The sequence below is a fragment of the Hyla sarda genome, chromosome 3, assembly GCF_029499605.1.
Source record: "Hyla sarda isolate aHylSar1 chromosome 3, aHylSar1.hap1, whole genome shotgun sequence".
NCBI classification, from domain to species: domain Eukaryota; kingdom Metazoa; phylum Chordata; class Amphibia; order Anura; family Hylidae; genus Hyla; species Hyla sarda.
The window spans coordinates 320,837,834-320,854,179 of NC_079191.1; the positions used below are offsets into that span (position 1 = coordinate 320,837,834).

General features: G+C 40.7%; 1 protein-coding gene across 2 annotated transcripts in view; it reads left to right on the plus strand.

Moving 5' to 3' along the window:
- Positions 1-16,346, plus strand: part of SPAST (spastin) — a 67,629-nt gene that overhangs the window by 37,738 nt on the left and 13,545 nt on the right. For both annotated transcript variants that reach the window (XM_056567190.1, XM_056567189.1), the window contains 5 exons: positions 2,778-2,959; positions 9,672-9,808; positions 13,632-13,725; positions 14,758-14,832; positions 14,922-14,993. In XM_056567190.1, the coding sequence (XP_056423165.1) occupies positions 2,778-2,959; positions 9,672-9,808; positions 13,632-13,725; positions 14,758-14,832; positions 14,922-14,993 (560 nt within the window). The remainder of the gene's footprint in view (positions 1-2,777; positions 2,960-9,671; positions 9,809-13,631; positions 13,726-14,757; positions 14,833-14,921; positions 14,994-16,346) is intronic.

Genomic DNA, 16,346 nt, shown 5'->3' on the forward strand with positions numbered 1-16,346 from the left:
AATTTTTTTTTGTATTGTTGTTTTTCCTTTTGATGTGATCTTGAGCTTAAAGAAAGACACAGGTAATGTGTATACACTTCAGCCTCTTGGGGAATGAACATGGCAGCCTTACCTGGATTAGCAATTGGCTACTCATTTTTGTTACTTTTTGTAGTGGTTAGCAGGGGGAATATGCTGTAAAAAGTAAATTTTGTTACAGGATTTTGACTTTTCATTCAAATTGAATTTACTGCAGCCTTCCTTTAAGGGGTACTCCAGTGGGAAAACCATTTTTTTGAAAATCAACTGGTGGCAGAAAGTTAACCTCTTAACGACGCAGGACGTAAATGTATGTCCATGTGAGGTGGTACTTAACGGACCAGGACGTACATTTACATCCTATACATAACCGCGAGCATCGGAGCAATGCCCTGATCATGCGCGGCAGGTCCCGGCTGCTGATAGCAGCATGGAACCTGCCGGTAATGGTGGACATCCACGATAGCCCACCAATAACCCCTCAGATGCCGTGATCAATACAGATCACGGCATCTGCAGCATTGTGGACACTAAAATGGATGATCGCCCACAGCGCTGCTGTGGTGATTCGATCATCCAGAACGGCAGACGGAGGTCCCCTCATCTGCCTCTGCTGCCTTCCACGGGTCTTCTGCTCTGGTAATATTCCCAAAAATATTGATAAAAAATGTATTGAGCAAATATGGTATCAATAAAAAGTACAGATCACGGCGCAAAAAATGAGCACTCATACCACCACTTATACGGAAAAATGTAAGTTTTATAGCTCTTCAAAATAGGGGGATTTTAAGCGTAGTAATTTGGTTAAAAAGTTTTGCTATTTTTTTTTTTTTTATGTGCAAAAGTAATAGCAAAGTATGTTTATCATGGGTATCATTTTAATCGTATTGACCCAAAGAATAAAGAACACATGTCATTTTTACCGTAAATTGTACGGCATGAAAACAAAACCTTCCAAAACTTGCAAAATTGCGTTTTTCTTCTTAATTTCCCCACACAACTAGTATTTTTGGTTGCGCCATGCATTTTATGGTAAAGTTAGTGACTGCATTACAACGGACAACTGGTCACGCAAAAAACAAGCTCCATACTAGTCTGATGAAAATCTAAGAGAGTTATGATTTTTTGAAGGCGAGGAGGAAAAAATAAAAACGTAAAAATAAAATTATCCTTAAAGGGGTTATCCAGGAAAAAAACTTTATTTTTTATTTTTTATATATATCAACTGGCTCCAGAAAGTTAAACAGATATTTGTAAATTACTTCTATTAAAAAAATCTTTAATCCTTTCAGTACTTCTGAGCTTCTGAAGTTGAGTTGTTCTTTTCTAAGTGCTCTCTGATGACACTTGTCTCGGGAACCGCCCAGTTTAGAGGCAAATTCCCATAGCAAACCTCTTCTAAACTGGGCGGTTCCTGAGACACGTGTCATCAGAGAGCACTTAGACAGAAAAGAACAACTCAACTTCAGAAGCTCAGAAGTACTGAAAGGATTAAGATTTTTTTTAATAGAAGTAATTTACAAATCTGTTTAACTTTCTGGAGCCAGTTGAGATCTATATATAAAAAATTCCAGGATAATCCCTTTAAGGCTCAAATGGGCTGAGTCCTTAAGGAGTTAAACAGACTTGTAAATTACTTCTATAAAAAAAAAATCTTAATCCTTCCAGTAGACTACAGAGGAAGTTCTTTTCTTTTTGAATTTCTTTTCTGTCTGACCACAGTGCTCTCCGCTGACACCTCTGTCCATGTCAGGAACTGTCCAGAGCAGGATAGGTTTGCTATGGGGATTTGCTCCTCTAGAGCATACAGCAGCTGGTAACTACTGGAAGGATTAAATTTTTTTTTAATAGAAGTAATTTACAAATCTGTTTAAGTTTCTGCCATCAGTTAATTAAAAAAATATTAAGTTTTGCATTGTTAAAGGAAACCTATCATTACTTTCATGCTGCCTCAACCACACATTATTAGGGCGGTCCCTGGGGGCTTTGATAGATCTCTCCCTATTTGCACAGAGGGACATCTATTAAACAAGCTGGATGGGCAGGGAGAAGCCGTCAGTTACCACCATGATGACTCGTGCTTCGGGCAGCATTAAAGTGAGGTTCCCTTTCAAAAACTCAGGTTTAGGGTGGAATACTATACTGCAGTAGTGTAAGATAATAAGTAGTTTTTTCTTTAGAACAGGAAACTTGTCTCTCTCCCTTTAGGGCAGTAATGACTGGAACATGGGATCCTTAATTTTATAAGCGCTCATATGATATTACTTATCCAATCCAACTAATCTATTCAAAAACTATGAATAGATTTTTGCCAATGTCTAGTTATAAGCTCTCTGCTATGGCGTGGAGGCATCAATGTATATACTAATGTCTTGTTTGGCGGACAGGTTAATACTGACCTCACATTTACGCATTGTAGAGCATATAGGATATCACAATGTATAAGTTAAGTTAGGCACTCCTCTACTATCTGATAAAGGCATTTACACAAAATATACACCCTTTTATTCTCTGTGTCAACCATTTTTAAATATTACCTGCTATTACTTATGTCTTGCACAATTGTAAACACAATTTATGCCATCTATGATTGAACCTTGATAAAATGTCATCTTTATTTCACAGGTAAAACAAGTGCAGTGTTTTTTGTTGTGTGTGTGTGTGTGTGTTTTTTTTATTTTTTATTTTTTTTATTTATTTTTTAAGTCATGATTGTATAATGTAGAATTGACTATTCTTGTTGCAAATTTTGCTTTCAGAAAAAGGTGCAGTTCCAAAAAAGAGAGACCCTGCCGCTGTTACCAGCAACTTTGTCCCAAGGGCAAAAGTCACCCCCAAAGCTATGTCCCCTGGTATTTCCAGTGCACCTAGGATACCAAACTGTACTACTTCATCCTCTTCTGTTAATAGACAAACTGGTTCAAATCTTCCAGCTCATAGGGTACGCCACAGACCAACCTGTATGTCTTTTCTTCTTCTTGTCTTATTGTTCTTCATTGTTCTAGATACTAAGTAAATTCTGATGTAATGATGGATTATTTAAGATTAGAAAAACATGTCAACAGCTCCAGAACAGTTCCACAGCACTCAATGAATTATTCACATGTAGGCAATTGTAAATTTCAAAGGAACAAAAAAAAAAAAAAAAAAAACATGCGTTATACACTTTCATATTCAAAAAATAGACTTTCAGGAGACAAAGGTTTGTCTTCTGACCTTTTATTAACAGCAAATCTATCTTTTTAGGGAATGTGTCACCAGAAAATTACCTGTTTTCTCATTAAACACATTTTTATTTTCCATTTAACTATCAATATTATAAATTAATGCTGAAATCTGTTTGCTGAAAGTTCTTATTCTGGCCACTAAGCAGAATGTTAAAGTGAAACTTCCTGTTCTGTACAGATCACTTTCCAGCAGTGTCCTCCTTAACCCCTTAAAGACCACGGACGTAAATGTACGTCCTGGTTTGGCGGGACTTCCCGCACCAGGACGTACATTTACGTCCTGTGTATGACTGCGGGCATCGGAAAGGTGCTCACGTCATATACGGCAGGTTCCAGCTGCTAATAGCATCCGGGGACCTGCCGGTAATGGCCAACATCCGCGATCGCGCGGATGTCCACCATTAACCCCTCAGATGCCGTGAATGGATGATCGGATCGCCCGCAGCGCTGCTGCGGCGACCCGATCATCCAGCATGGTGGCCAGAGGTCCCCTCACCTTGCTCTGGCCGTCTCCCAGGTTATCACTGATAATACTGAACAGTACTGTGTCCTATACATAGCACTGCACAGTATTAGCAATCAACTGATTGCAATGAATAGTCCCCTATGGGGACATAAAAAGTGTTAATAAAAAAATAAAAAAAGGAAAAAAATGTAAAATAAAAAAGTAATTTTACCCCCCAAAAAAGCGTAAAAAAAATTAATACACATATTTGGTATTGCCGCATGCGTAAAAGTATGAACTATTAAAATATATTTTTAATTATCCCGTACGGTGAACGGCGTAAACGTAAAAAAATTTTAAGTAAAAAATTGCTGCTTTTTTGTCACATTTTATAAAAAAAAAAACATGTATAAAAAGTAAAACCTAAGCAAAAGTGGTACTGATAAAATCTACAGATCATGGCACAAAAAATTAGCCCTCGTATCGCCCCATATACGGAAAAATGAGAAAGTTATAGGTGGTCAAAATAGGGCAATTTCAAACATACTAATTTTGTTAAAATGGTTTGAGATTTTTAAGCGGTACAATTATAGAAAAGCATATAATCGTGGGTATCATTTTAATCGTATTGACCCGCAGAATAAAGAAAACATGTAATTTTTACCGGAAAATATACAGAGTGAAAACAAAACTTTCCAAAATTTGCTAAATTGCGGTTTTCTTTTAAATTTTCCCACATAAATAATATTTGGTTGTGCCATACATTTTATGGTAAAATAAGTGATGTCATTACAAAGTACAATTGGTGACGCAAAAAACAATGGTCCTCATTTACTATTCTAAACCCGACCTCTTTTGTCGTTTTTTTTTTTGTCGCATCTTTGTCTGCGCCATGTCGCAGACATCGTGCGCCAGTCTGCGACACCATGCAACATTTTTTCCCGACGGACCCGATGTGGATTCTCCGAAACTCGAAAAAGGGGCGTTACCCGACATTTCTGAGCTTTCCCACGTATTTATTAAGGTTTCCAACCCGAATTTGTTGTATTGTTGTGGATTTTTTCCCGACAGCTCAGAGGAGTTGGAAACCAAAACCAACAAAACCCACGTGCGACAAACAGGATGCGACATAATAATAAATACCAGGGGAAAAAAGCAGTCGGGTAAGAAAGCAACATAGACTTACAACCCGATTTTCTTAGTAAATGAGGGCCAATATGGGTCTGTGGATGGAAATATAAGAGAGTTATGATTTTTAGAAGGCGAGGAGGAAAGAACGAAAATGCAAAAATAAAATTGGTCTGGTCCTTAAGGCCAAAATGGGCTTGGTCCTTAAGGGGTTAAAGGGGATTTTTTATAAACTGGTGCCAGAAAGTTAAACAGATTTGTTAATTACTTCTATGAAAAAATCTTCCAGTACTTATTAGCTGCTGAATACTACAGAGGAAATTTATTTTCTTTTTGGAACACAGTGCTCTCTGCTGAATCACGAGCGCAGTGCTCTCTGCTGACATCTGTCCATTTTAGGAACTGACCAGAGCAGCATATGTTTGCTATGGGGGTTTTCTCCTACTGTGAGCAGAGAGCACTGTGCTCGTGATGTCAGCAGAGAGCTCTGTGTTCAAAAAGAAAATAATTTCCTCTGTAGTATTCAGCAGCTAATATGTACTGGAAGGATTAAGATTTAATAGAAGTAATTTACAAATCTATTTAACTTTCTGTCGCCAGTTGCTTTAACAAAAAAAAAGCAGAAAAGCAGATAACTAAATTCTGTTAAAAACAGCTCAGGCAAGATGGCAGCCTCCATAACAATGTACAAATGAAATAACCAATTAGTTACTGCAGCATGACCTTTTTTTCCTAACATTTTTTAAATACATCCGTGGGAATTTCCGGGGACCGGGGCGGCTGCTGATATCGATTAGCAGGCACCCCGCGCAAATGCCCAGGGGGGTCGTCAGACTTCATCCCCCCCCATTTCGGCGATTGGCGCAAATCGCAAGTGAATTAACACTTGCGATTTGCGCCGATTCCGGGTCATACGGGATCTATGGTGACCCGGAATATAAGGGGCATTGTGGTTGTCTAAGACCCCCACGATCCCCCTGAAGGGATAGGAGTGAGGTGGCAGGGGCGCCACCCCTCCTATACCTGCTATTGGTCGTCAGAAGCGACGACCAATAGCAGATCGGGGGCCAGGGGGTTAACTTTCGTTTTCCCCGTCCTGCCCACCCACAATAGGCGGGGCAGAACGGGGAGCCGAAGGGGACCGGGCGCTGAAGATCCACTTACCCATCCGACAGCAGCGATGTCGTGCGGCAGAAGAGGACGGCTCCCTGGATCCTACGGAAGCCGATAAGTTACCTTGCAACATCAGGTGGGCTACAGTCTGAGACCAATATAAAGAGGTCTCTAAACTGTATCCCTCCAGATCTTGCAAAACTACATCTCCTAGCATGCCCAAACAGCTGTTTGCTGTCTGGGCATGCTGGGATTTGTAGTTCTGCAACATCTGGAGGGCCACAGTTGGAGCTCACTGTGCAGTGGTCTCTAAACTGTAGCCCTCCAGATGTTGCAAAACTGCAAATCCCAGCATGCCCAAACAGCAAACAACTGTCTCGGGATGTTGAGAGTTGTAGTTTTGTACCGCCAGCTGTTGCAGAACTACATCTCCCAGCATGCCCTTCGGCGCAGTACATGCTGGGAGTTGTAGTTTTGCAACAGCTGGAGGCACACTGGTTGGAAAATACTGAGATAGGTAACAGAACCTAACTGAAGGTTTTCCAACCAGTGTGCCTCCAGCTGTTGCAAAACTACAACTCCCAGCCTGCACGGTCTGTCAGTACATGCTGGGAATTGTAATTTTGAAACAGCTGGAGGTTTGCCCCCCCCCCACCCCCCCATGTGAATGTACAGGGTACATTCACACAGGCAGGTTTACAGTAAGTTTCCTGCTTCAAGTTTGGGCTAGCAGGAAACTCACCGTAACACGCCAGTGCGAATGTACCCTAAAAACACTACACTACACTAACACATAATAAAGGGTAAAACACTACATATACACCCCCTTACACTGTCCCCTCAATCAAAATGAAAAACGTACTATACAGCAGTGTTTCCGAAACGGAGCTTCCAGCTGTTGCAAAACAACTCCCAGCATTTCTGGACAGCCACTGACTGTCCAGGCATGCTGGGAGTTTAGCAACAGCTGGAGGCACCCTGTTAGGGGTATTCTATGCCAGTGATTCCCAATCTCCACCCCTATGCAATCCCTAATTAAGTCCTCAAATGCGCATGGCACTCTCTCATTTCGGAGCCCTGTCGTATTTCAAGGTAACAGTTTAGGGCCACATATGGGGTATTTCCGTACTTAGGGAAAAATTGCACTACAAATTTTGGGGGGCTTTTTCTTCTTTTACCCCTTATGAAAAGGAAAAGTTGGGGGCTACACCAGCCTGTTAGTGTAAAAAAATAAAAATGTTTACACTAACATGCTGGTGTTGCCCCATACTTTTTATTTTCGCAAGCAGTAAAAGGGAAAAAAAGCTATTTCTCTTGAGTACGGAAATATCCCATATGTGGGCGTAAAATGCTCTGCGGGCACACAACAAGGCTCAGGAGTGAGAGCGCACCATGTACATTTGAGGCCTAAATTGGTGATTTGCACAGGGGTGGCTGATTTTACAGCGGTTCTGGCAAAAAACGTAAATACCCACATGTGACCCCATTTTGGAAACTACACCCCTCACAGAACAAGGGGTATAGTGAGCCTCAACACCCCACAGGTGTTTGACGAATTTTCATTAAATTTGGATGGGAAAATGAAGAAAAATTTTTTTTTTCACTAAAATGCTGGTGTTACCCTAAATTTTTCATTTTCACAAGGGAAAATAAGAAAAAAGCCCCCCAAAATTTGTAACCCCATTTCTTCTGAGTAAGAAAATACCCCATATTTGGATGTAAAGTGCTCTGCGGGCAAACTGCAATGCTCAGAAGAGAGGAAGTGCCATTGGGATTTTGAAGAGAAAATTTGTCTGGAATTGAAGGCCACGTGTGTTTACAAAGCCCCCATAGTGCCAGGACAATGCGGGTGTAAAAAATGAAGATTTAGAATTTTCTCCTTCACTTTGCTGCTATTCCTGTGAAACACCTAAAGGGTTAACACACTTACTGAATGTCATTTTGGATACTTTGAGGGGTGCAATTTTTATAATTGGGTAATTTGTGGGGTATTTCTAATATGAAGGCCCTACAAATCCACTTCAAAACTGAACTGGTCCCTGAAAAACTCAGATTTAGAAAATTTTGAGAAAAATTGGAAAATTGCTGCTGAACTTTGAAGCCCTCTGATGTCTTCCAAAAGTAAAAACATGTCAACTTTATGCCGTAAATATAAAGTAGATTTGGGAATCAATATATAATTTATTTGGAATGTCTATTTTCCTTACAAGCAGAGAGGTTCAAAGTTAGAAAAATGCACCAAGAAATGATGCAAGTATCGACGAAAATTTACCACTACCATAAAGTAGAATATGTCACGAAAAAAACAATCTCAGAATCAAATTTATAAGTGAAAGCATCCCAGAGTTAGTAATACTTAAAGGGACAGTGGTCAGATTTGCAAAAAAATGCTCCCGTCCTTAGGGTCATAATGGTCTCCGTCCCCAAGGGGTTAAAGGGGTACTCTGGTGGAAAACTTTTTTTTTTTGCAAATCAACTGGCCCCAGAAAATTAAACAGATATGTAAATTATTTCTATTAAAACATCTTAACATTTTAACATCTTGCTGTATGCTCCACATGAAGTTGAGTTGTTCTTTTTAGTCTGTCAAAGTGCTCTCTGCTGGCACCTCTGTCCATTTTAGGAACTTTCCAGAGCAGGAGAGGTTTGCTATGGGGATTTTCTACTTCTCTGCACTGTGGTCAGACAGAAAAGAACAACTCAACTTCCCATGGAGCATACAGCAGCTGATAGATACTGGAAGGAGTAAGAGTTTTTAATAGAACTAATTTACAAATTTATTTTAACTTTCTGGAGTCAGTTTATTTTGAAGAAAAAAAAAAGTTTTTCTCCGGAGTACCCCTTTTATGGCTAAAGGTGTGTATGTGTGCCTTAAGTTATCTACTCTGAGCAACACTTGAGACACTCATATTTTTATCCTTAAGACAGAGATACTGTTAATAAAGGCAGTTGACCGAAATGTTCGTCTGAGTATTTTTCTTTTATTTTATAGTTTTTTTTTTCAGATGACATTTTTTTTTTGTCTGTTTTTGTTATTTTGTGCCTGAAGAAACTTGATCTTTTGTCTCTCTTAAAGCCTACATGTAAATAAATCCACATGAACTTTTCATTGACTGTTGTGGAATTGTTCTGGCTTATTACATTCCACTAACACCTTCAGCTTCATATAGTGTGTGGGACAAAATATATCGATTGTCTCTATGGAGTGTGAACAGAATACGTTCAATCTTCATGGAGATTTTGCTAATGATAAAAGTTTTGACCTGTCTAGGAATAATGTTAGGCTCAGTACACACTGGTCTCATGACTTCCATTTATAATAGAAACCATACTGTGAAGGATCTGTTGTGAATATTGATCAGCATTATGTTTTATGTTGGGCTGTTGTGAAGGTTTGTCAATTTGAGAGAAAGAATAATGCTGTATATTTCATTGTTCTTGCTGTCAAACCCTGACCAGCCTTAGCTCAAGTGTGTACAAAACATTACCCATACATCCAAATTTTGCAGCCGTTTTCATAGTCTTTTGTATTTATAGCTTTTTAAATGCTGTGAAATAGTATTCATCATACTGCAGTTTCCATGACTGAATGTCATTTGTCATATTTTACCAAACCAAATACCATAAGCAAGTCCATATTTTTTTTTTTTTTTTTTTTTTTTTTACTTGTTGCATTTTTATTTTTATTTATTTGTTTAGATATTTATTGAATTTATTTATTTCATTGTATTTACTTTAAGGGAACTGGAGTTAAACATGCTAGACCAAACAATAAACCAACAACGCCAACTACAGGTCTCAGGAAAAAAGATATGAAGAATTTAAAAAATGTTGACAGCAACCTTGCGAACCTGATCTTGAATGAAATTGTTGACAAGTAAGTGACGATTTCTGATATTATGTTTGGGTTGAAGTTCCATGTGAATGTTTTAATGCGCAACTGTCATGAAGTTTGGGGCATATAAATTAACCATAGTCTGTGTATTGTGTGTAGACTATTAATCCAGCATTACTTTTACCTTCTTTATTCCAGTTGTAATTACCACAAAAACACTTTTCTTTGCAGTCACTGACAGCCGGATAGGCGTGGCCAGGGGTTCGCTATGTCCTCCTGCCGCCACACCTATCCCCTATACCTCAGCGCTTGGACTGCTGTGTGATTGACACAGGTCCCAGCTCATGCGCCCCCTTTGATTTTTAAGTGTGCGCTGATCGATAGGAATTTACACAGCAAGCGCTGGCTCCCCTGGCCAGCACTCGCTCCTGCTATCTGACATTGCTGCCGGTTCAATGCTAGAGGCAGGGAGCAAGTGAGCTCTCTAGCATTGCACAGGTGCACAGAGATGTGAAACCGCGGAAGCGGGCGCTTGGTGGGGAAGCGATAACAGTGCCTGTTCTCCTCTTTGTGTGTGTGGCCTCATTCACTAGAGGCAGAGAGCTCTCTCGCTCCGTGCCTCTAGTATTGTACGAGCAGCGATGTCAGCCAGCAGGAGCGAGTGCTGGCCGGGGGAGCCAGCGCTTGCAGTGTAAATTCCTATTGTTCAGCGCACACATAAAAATCAAAGGGGGTACATGCGCTGGGACCTGTGTCAATCACACAGCAGTCCCAGCGCTGAGGTATAGGGGATAGGTGTGGCGGCAGGAAGGGCATAGCAAACCCCTGGCTACGCCTATCCAACTGTCAGTGACTGCAAAGAAAAGTGCTTTTTGTGGTAATCACAACTGGAATAAAGAAGGTAAAAGTAATACTAGATTAATAGTCTACACACAATACACAGACTATGGTTAATTTATATGGCTCAAACTTCATGACAGTTGTGCTTTAATCTTTCCTTGTCACTTGTGCGTGTAGGCTGGAGACACACAAGGCTAAATCAGATTTATAAAGAAACCTTTCTTCCTAAACACAGATAATACAAAATGGCCCCAACAAAATTTATTTCCTGCCCCCATTTCCATACAGCCACAATAATAAATTGTTTGTGTGACACATATCATTTAGAAATATTCAGATAAATTTCAAATTCTAGCAAACAGGGATCAATGATCCCCAAGTGCCATATGTAGAAGTAATGAGGACTGAAACAGCATGTAGCTCTGATCCTTAAAGGGGTACTCCGTCCCTAGATAAGTCAGATCGCCGTGGTCTCGCTGCTGGGGACCCCCGGGAATCACCACTGCGGCACCACGCTGTCATTACTGCACAGAGCGTATTCGCTCTGCACGTAATGACGGGCAATACAGGGGCCGGAGCATCATTACGTCACGGCTCCACCCCTGGTGACGTCACGGCCCGCCCCCCTCAATACAAGTGTATGGGAGGGGTTCATGGCAGTCGTCACACCCCCTGCTATAGACTTGCATTAAGGGGACGGGCCGTGATGTCACGAGGGGCGGAGCCATGACGTCACGCTGCTCCGTCCCCTGCATCGCCCGTCATTACGCACAGAGCAAACTCAGATGTCAGATCGCCGGGGTCCCGCTGGTGGGGAGCCCCGGGATCCCCGCTGCGGCACCCCGCTATCATTACTGCACAGAGCGAGTTCGCTCTGCATGTAATGACGAACAATACAGGGGCCGGAGCATAGTTACGTCACGGCTCCGCCCCTCGTGACATCATGGCCCTCCCCTTTCAATACAAGTGTATGGGAGGGGGCGTGGCGGTCGTCACACCCCCCTGCCATAGACTTGCATTAAGGGGACGGGCCGTGATGTCACAAGGGGCGGATCCTTGATGTTACGCTGCTCCGTCCCCTGTATCGTCCGTCATTATGCACAGAGCGAACTCGCTCTGTGCTGTAATGATAGCGGGGATCCCGGGGCTCCCCAACAACGGGCCCGGCGATCTGACATCTTATCCCCTATCCTTTGGATAGGGGATAAGATGTCTAGGGGCGAAGTACCCCTTTAAAGGGTTAGTCATAAGTAAGAAACTAAATCAGTGTAATAATGTGTCCTAAGACCTTTAACATAATAATATGCATGGGTTAATAATGTAAAATATCTTTTGATCTATGTATAACTGAAATCAGTCTTTCTGAATTTCTCTGGGGTATGATGAGCTCCTCCACTCTCCCTCCCCATTTCCCCTGTCATGAGTTCTGCACAAAAATGTTTACATTTGCAAAGTAAACTGCCTAAATGCGTGTTCTATATAACTCTAATGCAGCCATGTGAAACTATATGGTGCAAGGACAGAAGAAATACCTGCATTTTGTGCCAAAAAATAAAGATTTTTACATTTTCACAGCTTTGTAACCAAAATGCATGCTTTTTTTATAACCCTAAAGCAGTTATGTGGAACCTATATGGTGCAAATACACAAGTTAGTTCATAAAATGATCAGAGAACCCCTTTTGCATGTAAATAAAAGTTTAGCACCTTGTATTGCTTGTCACTGTGCATGTAAATGCTTCTCATCTAAAGACTGCAAGCTGTCTGCTTCTTGTCTGTGCTCTGAGGCACAGAATGGGGATAACCACACCTCCCTCCCCTCAGATATTTTTTTAAAAGGACCAAAAAGGCTGGATTTTCAGGGTTCGATTGCAGAATAAAAAAAAATAGAGACCCCTAGTGAAGTATATTAGGAATATGCTTAGTTTTTAAGAAAGTATTAAATGTAAGAAAGTTATTTCTAATGACAGTAATGCTTTAATATTCCACATTGACCCCCCCCCCCCCCCCCCCAAATGCAAAATCTGCAGTGCTCTGCTCTCCAATCTAATAATATTGTTCGCTGTTCAAGTTCTTTGTATGTGTGTCCTTTCAAGCCTGTTGTAAAATTCTTTGGAGACACAGAACTTTTGGCCCATCTATATTTACTTGCCAAGCATTCCCGCAAACAGATCTTGGGCTCTCCAAGACATAGTGACCTTTTAATTGCCAAGACTTCTTGCTGAAGCTCTGTGATGTGTGAGGGCACATGCATTACTGCACGCACAACCTTTAAAGAATTATCATCCCCTTATTGAAATGGCGTCAAATGTCAAACTATTAAACCTCCAGTGATCAACTGTTAGCGCCAGGTTAACTTTTGACCAGCCATTCAAATGAATGGTTGTTCATTTAATACATAGATGAACTTGTTCTGGCCCAGGCTTCAGAGCTCAAATCTCTAGGATCCTTTGGATCAGTAGAAACATCATAGCCCCGCCCCCTCATGATGTCTCATCCTGCCCCCTCAATGCAAGTCTATTGGAGAGGGTGTGACAGCGCCGGGAGCTTGTGACGTCATAGCCCTGCCCCCTCACGACGTCACACCCCACCCCCTCAATGCAAGTCTATAGGAGGGGGCGTGACAGCCGTCACGCCCCCTCCCATAGACTTCCCTTGAGGGGGAAGGACATGTCATGAGGAGGCAGGGCTATGATCACAAGCTCCCGGCGCTGACTCCAGTGTTCGGAACGGTTTGTTTCAAACCCTGAGCAGGGGTGAACCCTTTTTAAAAGGTGACATGCAGTGGAGTACAGAGTTATCAGTCGGAGGGCTTGGTCTGTGCTCCCTTACACAGAGCTCTGTAGACTGCAATGAACTGACATAGTCTGACCTGTATCATGAGCTGGAATGCACACAGTCTGCTTATAACTGGGGGAATGTGGGTGGAGCACTGCCCAATGATCTTTTATTTCCATGTCACAGGCATTGATAAAATAAGTTGTGAATAGACAGTACTGTTCTAATATTGTCCTTTTATAATTTAGTGGGCCCTCTGTGAAGTTTGCTGACGTTGCGGGACAGGAGCTTTCTAAGCAGGCCTTACAGGAAATTGTTATACTTCCATCTATTCGTCCAGAGGTATTTATACGTATATACATTTTTCTTCTATAAATAATCCCTGCAATTGCTTGCTCTCCTGCTGAAATAAATAATGCAGATTCATCAGATACTCATTACATGGTTCTTATTTGTTAGGACTATTTTTGAAGGTTTTTTTTATGTCTAGGTGAGCGTGTTCAGTTTGTGTGAGCCACCATTCTTGTTTAAGTGCACATGGGAGATTAAAGGAGTACTGCAGCCATAGACAATTTATCCCCTATCCGCAGGGGCCCCGAAACTGCCACAGCTCTGCGCAGCTAATCTTTGTGTCCTTGACCTCACTAAGAGGTTTACAGACACGTCTCCTCCATTCAGTTCTGTGGAAGAGGCGGGAATGCACAAATGCTGCATCACCGCCTCTCCCATAGAGATACAGGAGATCGCAGGGGGTCCCAGCATTCGGACCCCCCTCGATCAGACAGGATAGGGGATAAGTTGTAGAAGGCTGCAGCTGATGTTATTTGTATACTTGCTTTTGTCCTTATAAAGGGCCCACGTATTTGGTCATTCAAGACTAAGTGATTTTTTTTTTATTTTTTTTATATACATTCCAAGAGTCTTAATTTTTTTTGTGACACGTTTGATTTTATAGTAAAATTGTAACACGTTTTTTTTCATAGCTTTTATTCCTTTTAAAGTATGGAATTTTTTTTTCTTAGTTTTTGACAATGTAGTTTCCTTAAAAAAAAAAAAAAGTTTTGAAAGAAAATAGAAATGCTTGAATTTTAATTTGCAAGGACTCTTTATTCTTTGCCTCCTAGCATTGCACTTGGCATAACAGATTATTACACTAGGATCTGTTATACTATGATAGGTGAAAATACTAATAAAATGTTAACAAGGGTGTTAAGTTTGTTAAAGTTCTCTTGTGGTTTTTTTTTTTTATTGTATGTTATGAAACACACAACAGTTCTAACTAGCGTAAAGTGCTTTCGACTGTTATGTTTATGTTGGTCTTCATCTATAAATGTGAGTTACTTGTTGACATATTTGATTTTTCTTTGCTTATAGTTGTTCACTGGGCTTAGAGCACCTGCTCGTGGACTTTTACTGTTTGGTCCTCCAGGAAATGGAAAAACAATGCTGGTAAGACCTACTGTACATCAGTAGAGATAACGTTTTAGTATCTTTTAAATAGTTGTATTTTATATTTTGTTTTTCTCCTTTTCTCTCAGGCGAAGGCGGTGGCAGCTGAATCAAATGCAACCTTTTTTAATATAAGTGCAGCTAGTCTCACCTCTAAATATGTAAGTCATGTACACATGCTATCTGAATTCTTAGACTTTACACACCTATATCCCTACTAATCACAAATTGTACCAAAGGCGTTAGTTGTAAACTTGATCCTACTAATGTAACATGAAAATAAAAGAAATGTTTACTTGCCACTGAAGTAGAAAAAAAAAAAATCTAGTTTCAAAAACCACTCCATGAGTAAAACAATACAGTGATACCTTGGTTTACAGTATTTATTGGCTTCAGGACGACTATTGTTTAAAATGTTGTATCTTGAGCCCATAACTCTATGGAAAGTGAGTAACTGGTTCTACAACTCCCAAAATGTCATCCCAAAAATAAAAAATAACTTTGAGAAAAATCATTGGCTAGCTATTAAACATCTTCCGTCCTTACATAAAAAAGTGAGGAATAGCGCTGGAAGCTATAAATCTTTTTATACATGAGCAAGTGTCACACAGTGTCAAAGAAGCAGATTGTCTAGCACGGTGAATCTTGAGAACGGTGCTGTTTTATTATAAAGCCATACGGTTTTACAAAGACAACTCACATAGACAGAGATGCGTTCCCTTGTCTGTGTACAATTTGTATGAGTAAGCCCAGTTCTTCTGGCCGAAACGCGTTTCTGTCTATGTGAGTCGTCTTGTGATACTTGTGAGTCGTCTGTGATACTGTATGGCTTTATAATAAAAGAGCATCGTTCTCAAGATTACCCACACTGGAGAATCTGCTTCTTATTTATATCTTTGGTGTTGTCCAGATCAGTCCTGTCCTCAGCTAACATCACAGAGGTGAGCTGAACTGTGCATTTACTCCCATCTGCTAGTGTACACAGTGTACTTTATAAACAGAAATGGAGACGCCCTCATCTTGTCTTACCAGGCACCTTTAGTTCCCAGATATGATGCTGCTTTATTCCCACTTCTCACCCATGTGACAGGAGCTGTGACTGTTGGATTTTGACAACTATTGCTTTGTGGGAAAGTCACTCTCTATGCTTCTCTGTCAGACTTGCGCATCTTATAGCTATGAGAATCTGACAGTCATAGTGCCTGTCACAAGGGTGAGTAATGGGACTGGAGCAGCATCATATCTGGAAACTAAAGCCGTCTGATAAGAGAAGAAGAAACATTGTTTACCAGTATGCTATTTCCTGATGGGCATTTAATTAATGTTTTCTCCCAGAGTGGCCCTTTAAGCATTGTGTTCTTCAATCAGAGTAGTACCCTTTTTATCTCCTTTCAGTAATGTATTTTTTAGTGCATGCACTATGCAAACCCAAATTTTACATACTTGGCCCATTCCCTTTTTACACTTTTATTTGGTTTTGTGTCTTTGCTTGACTGTTGTATACATGCTCTTGT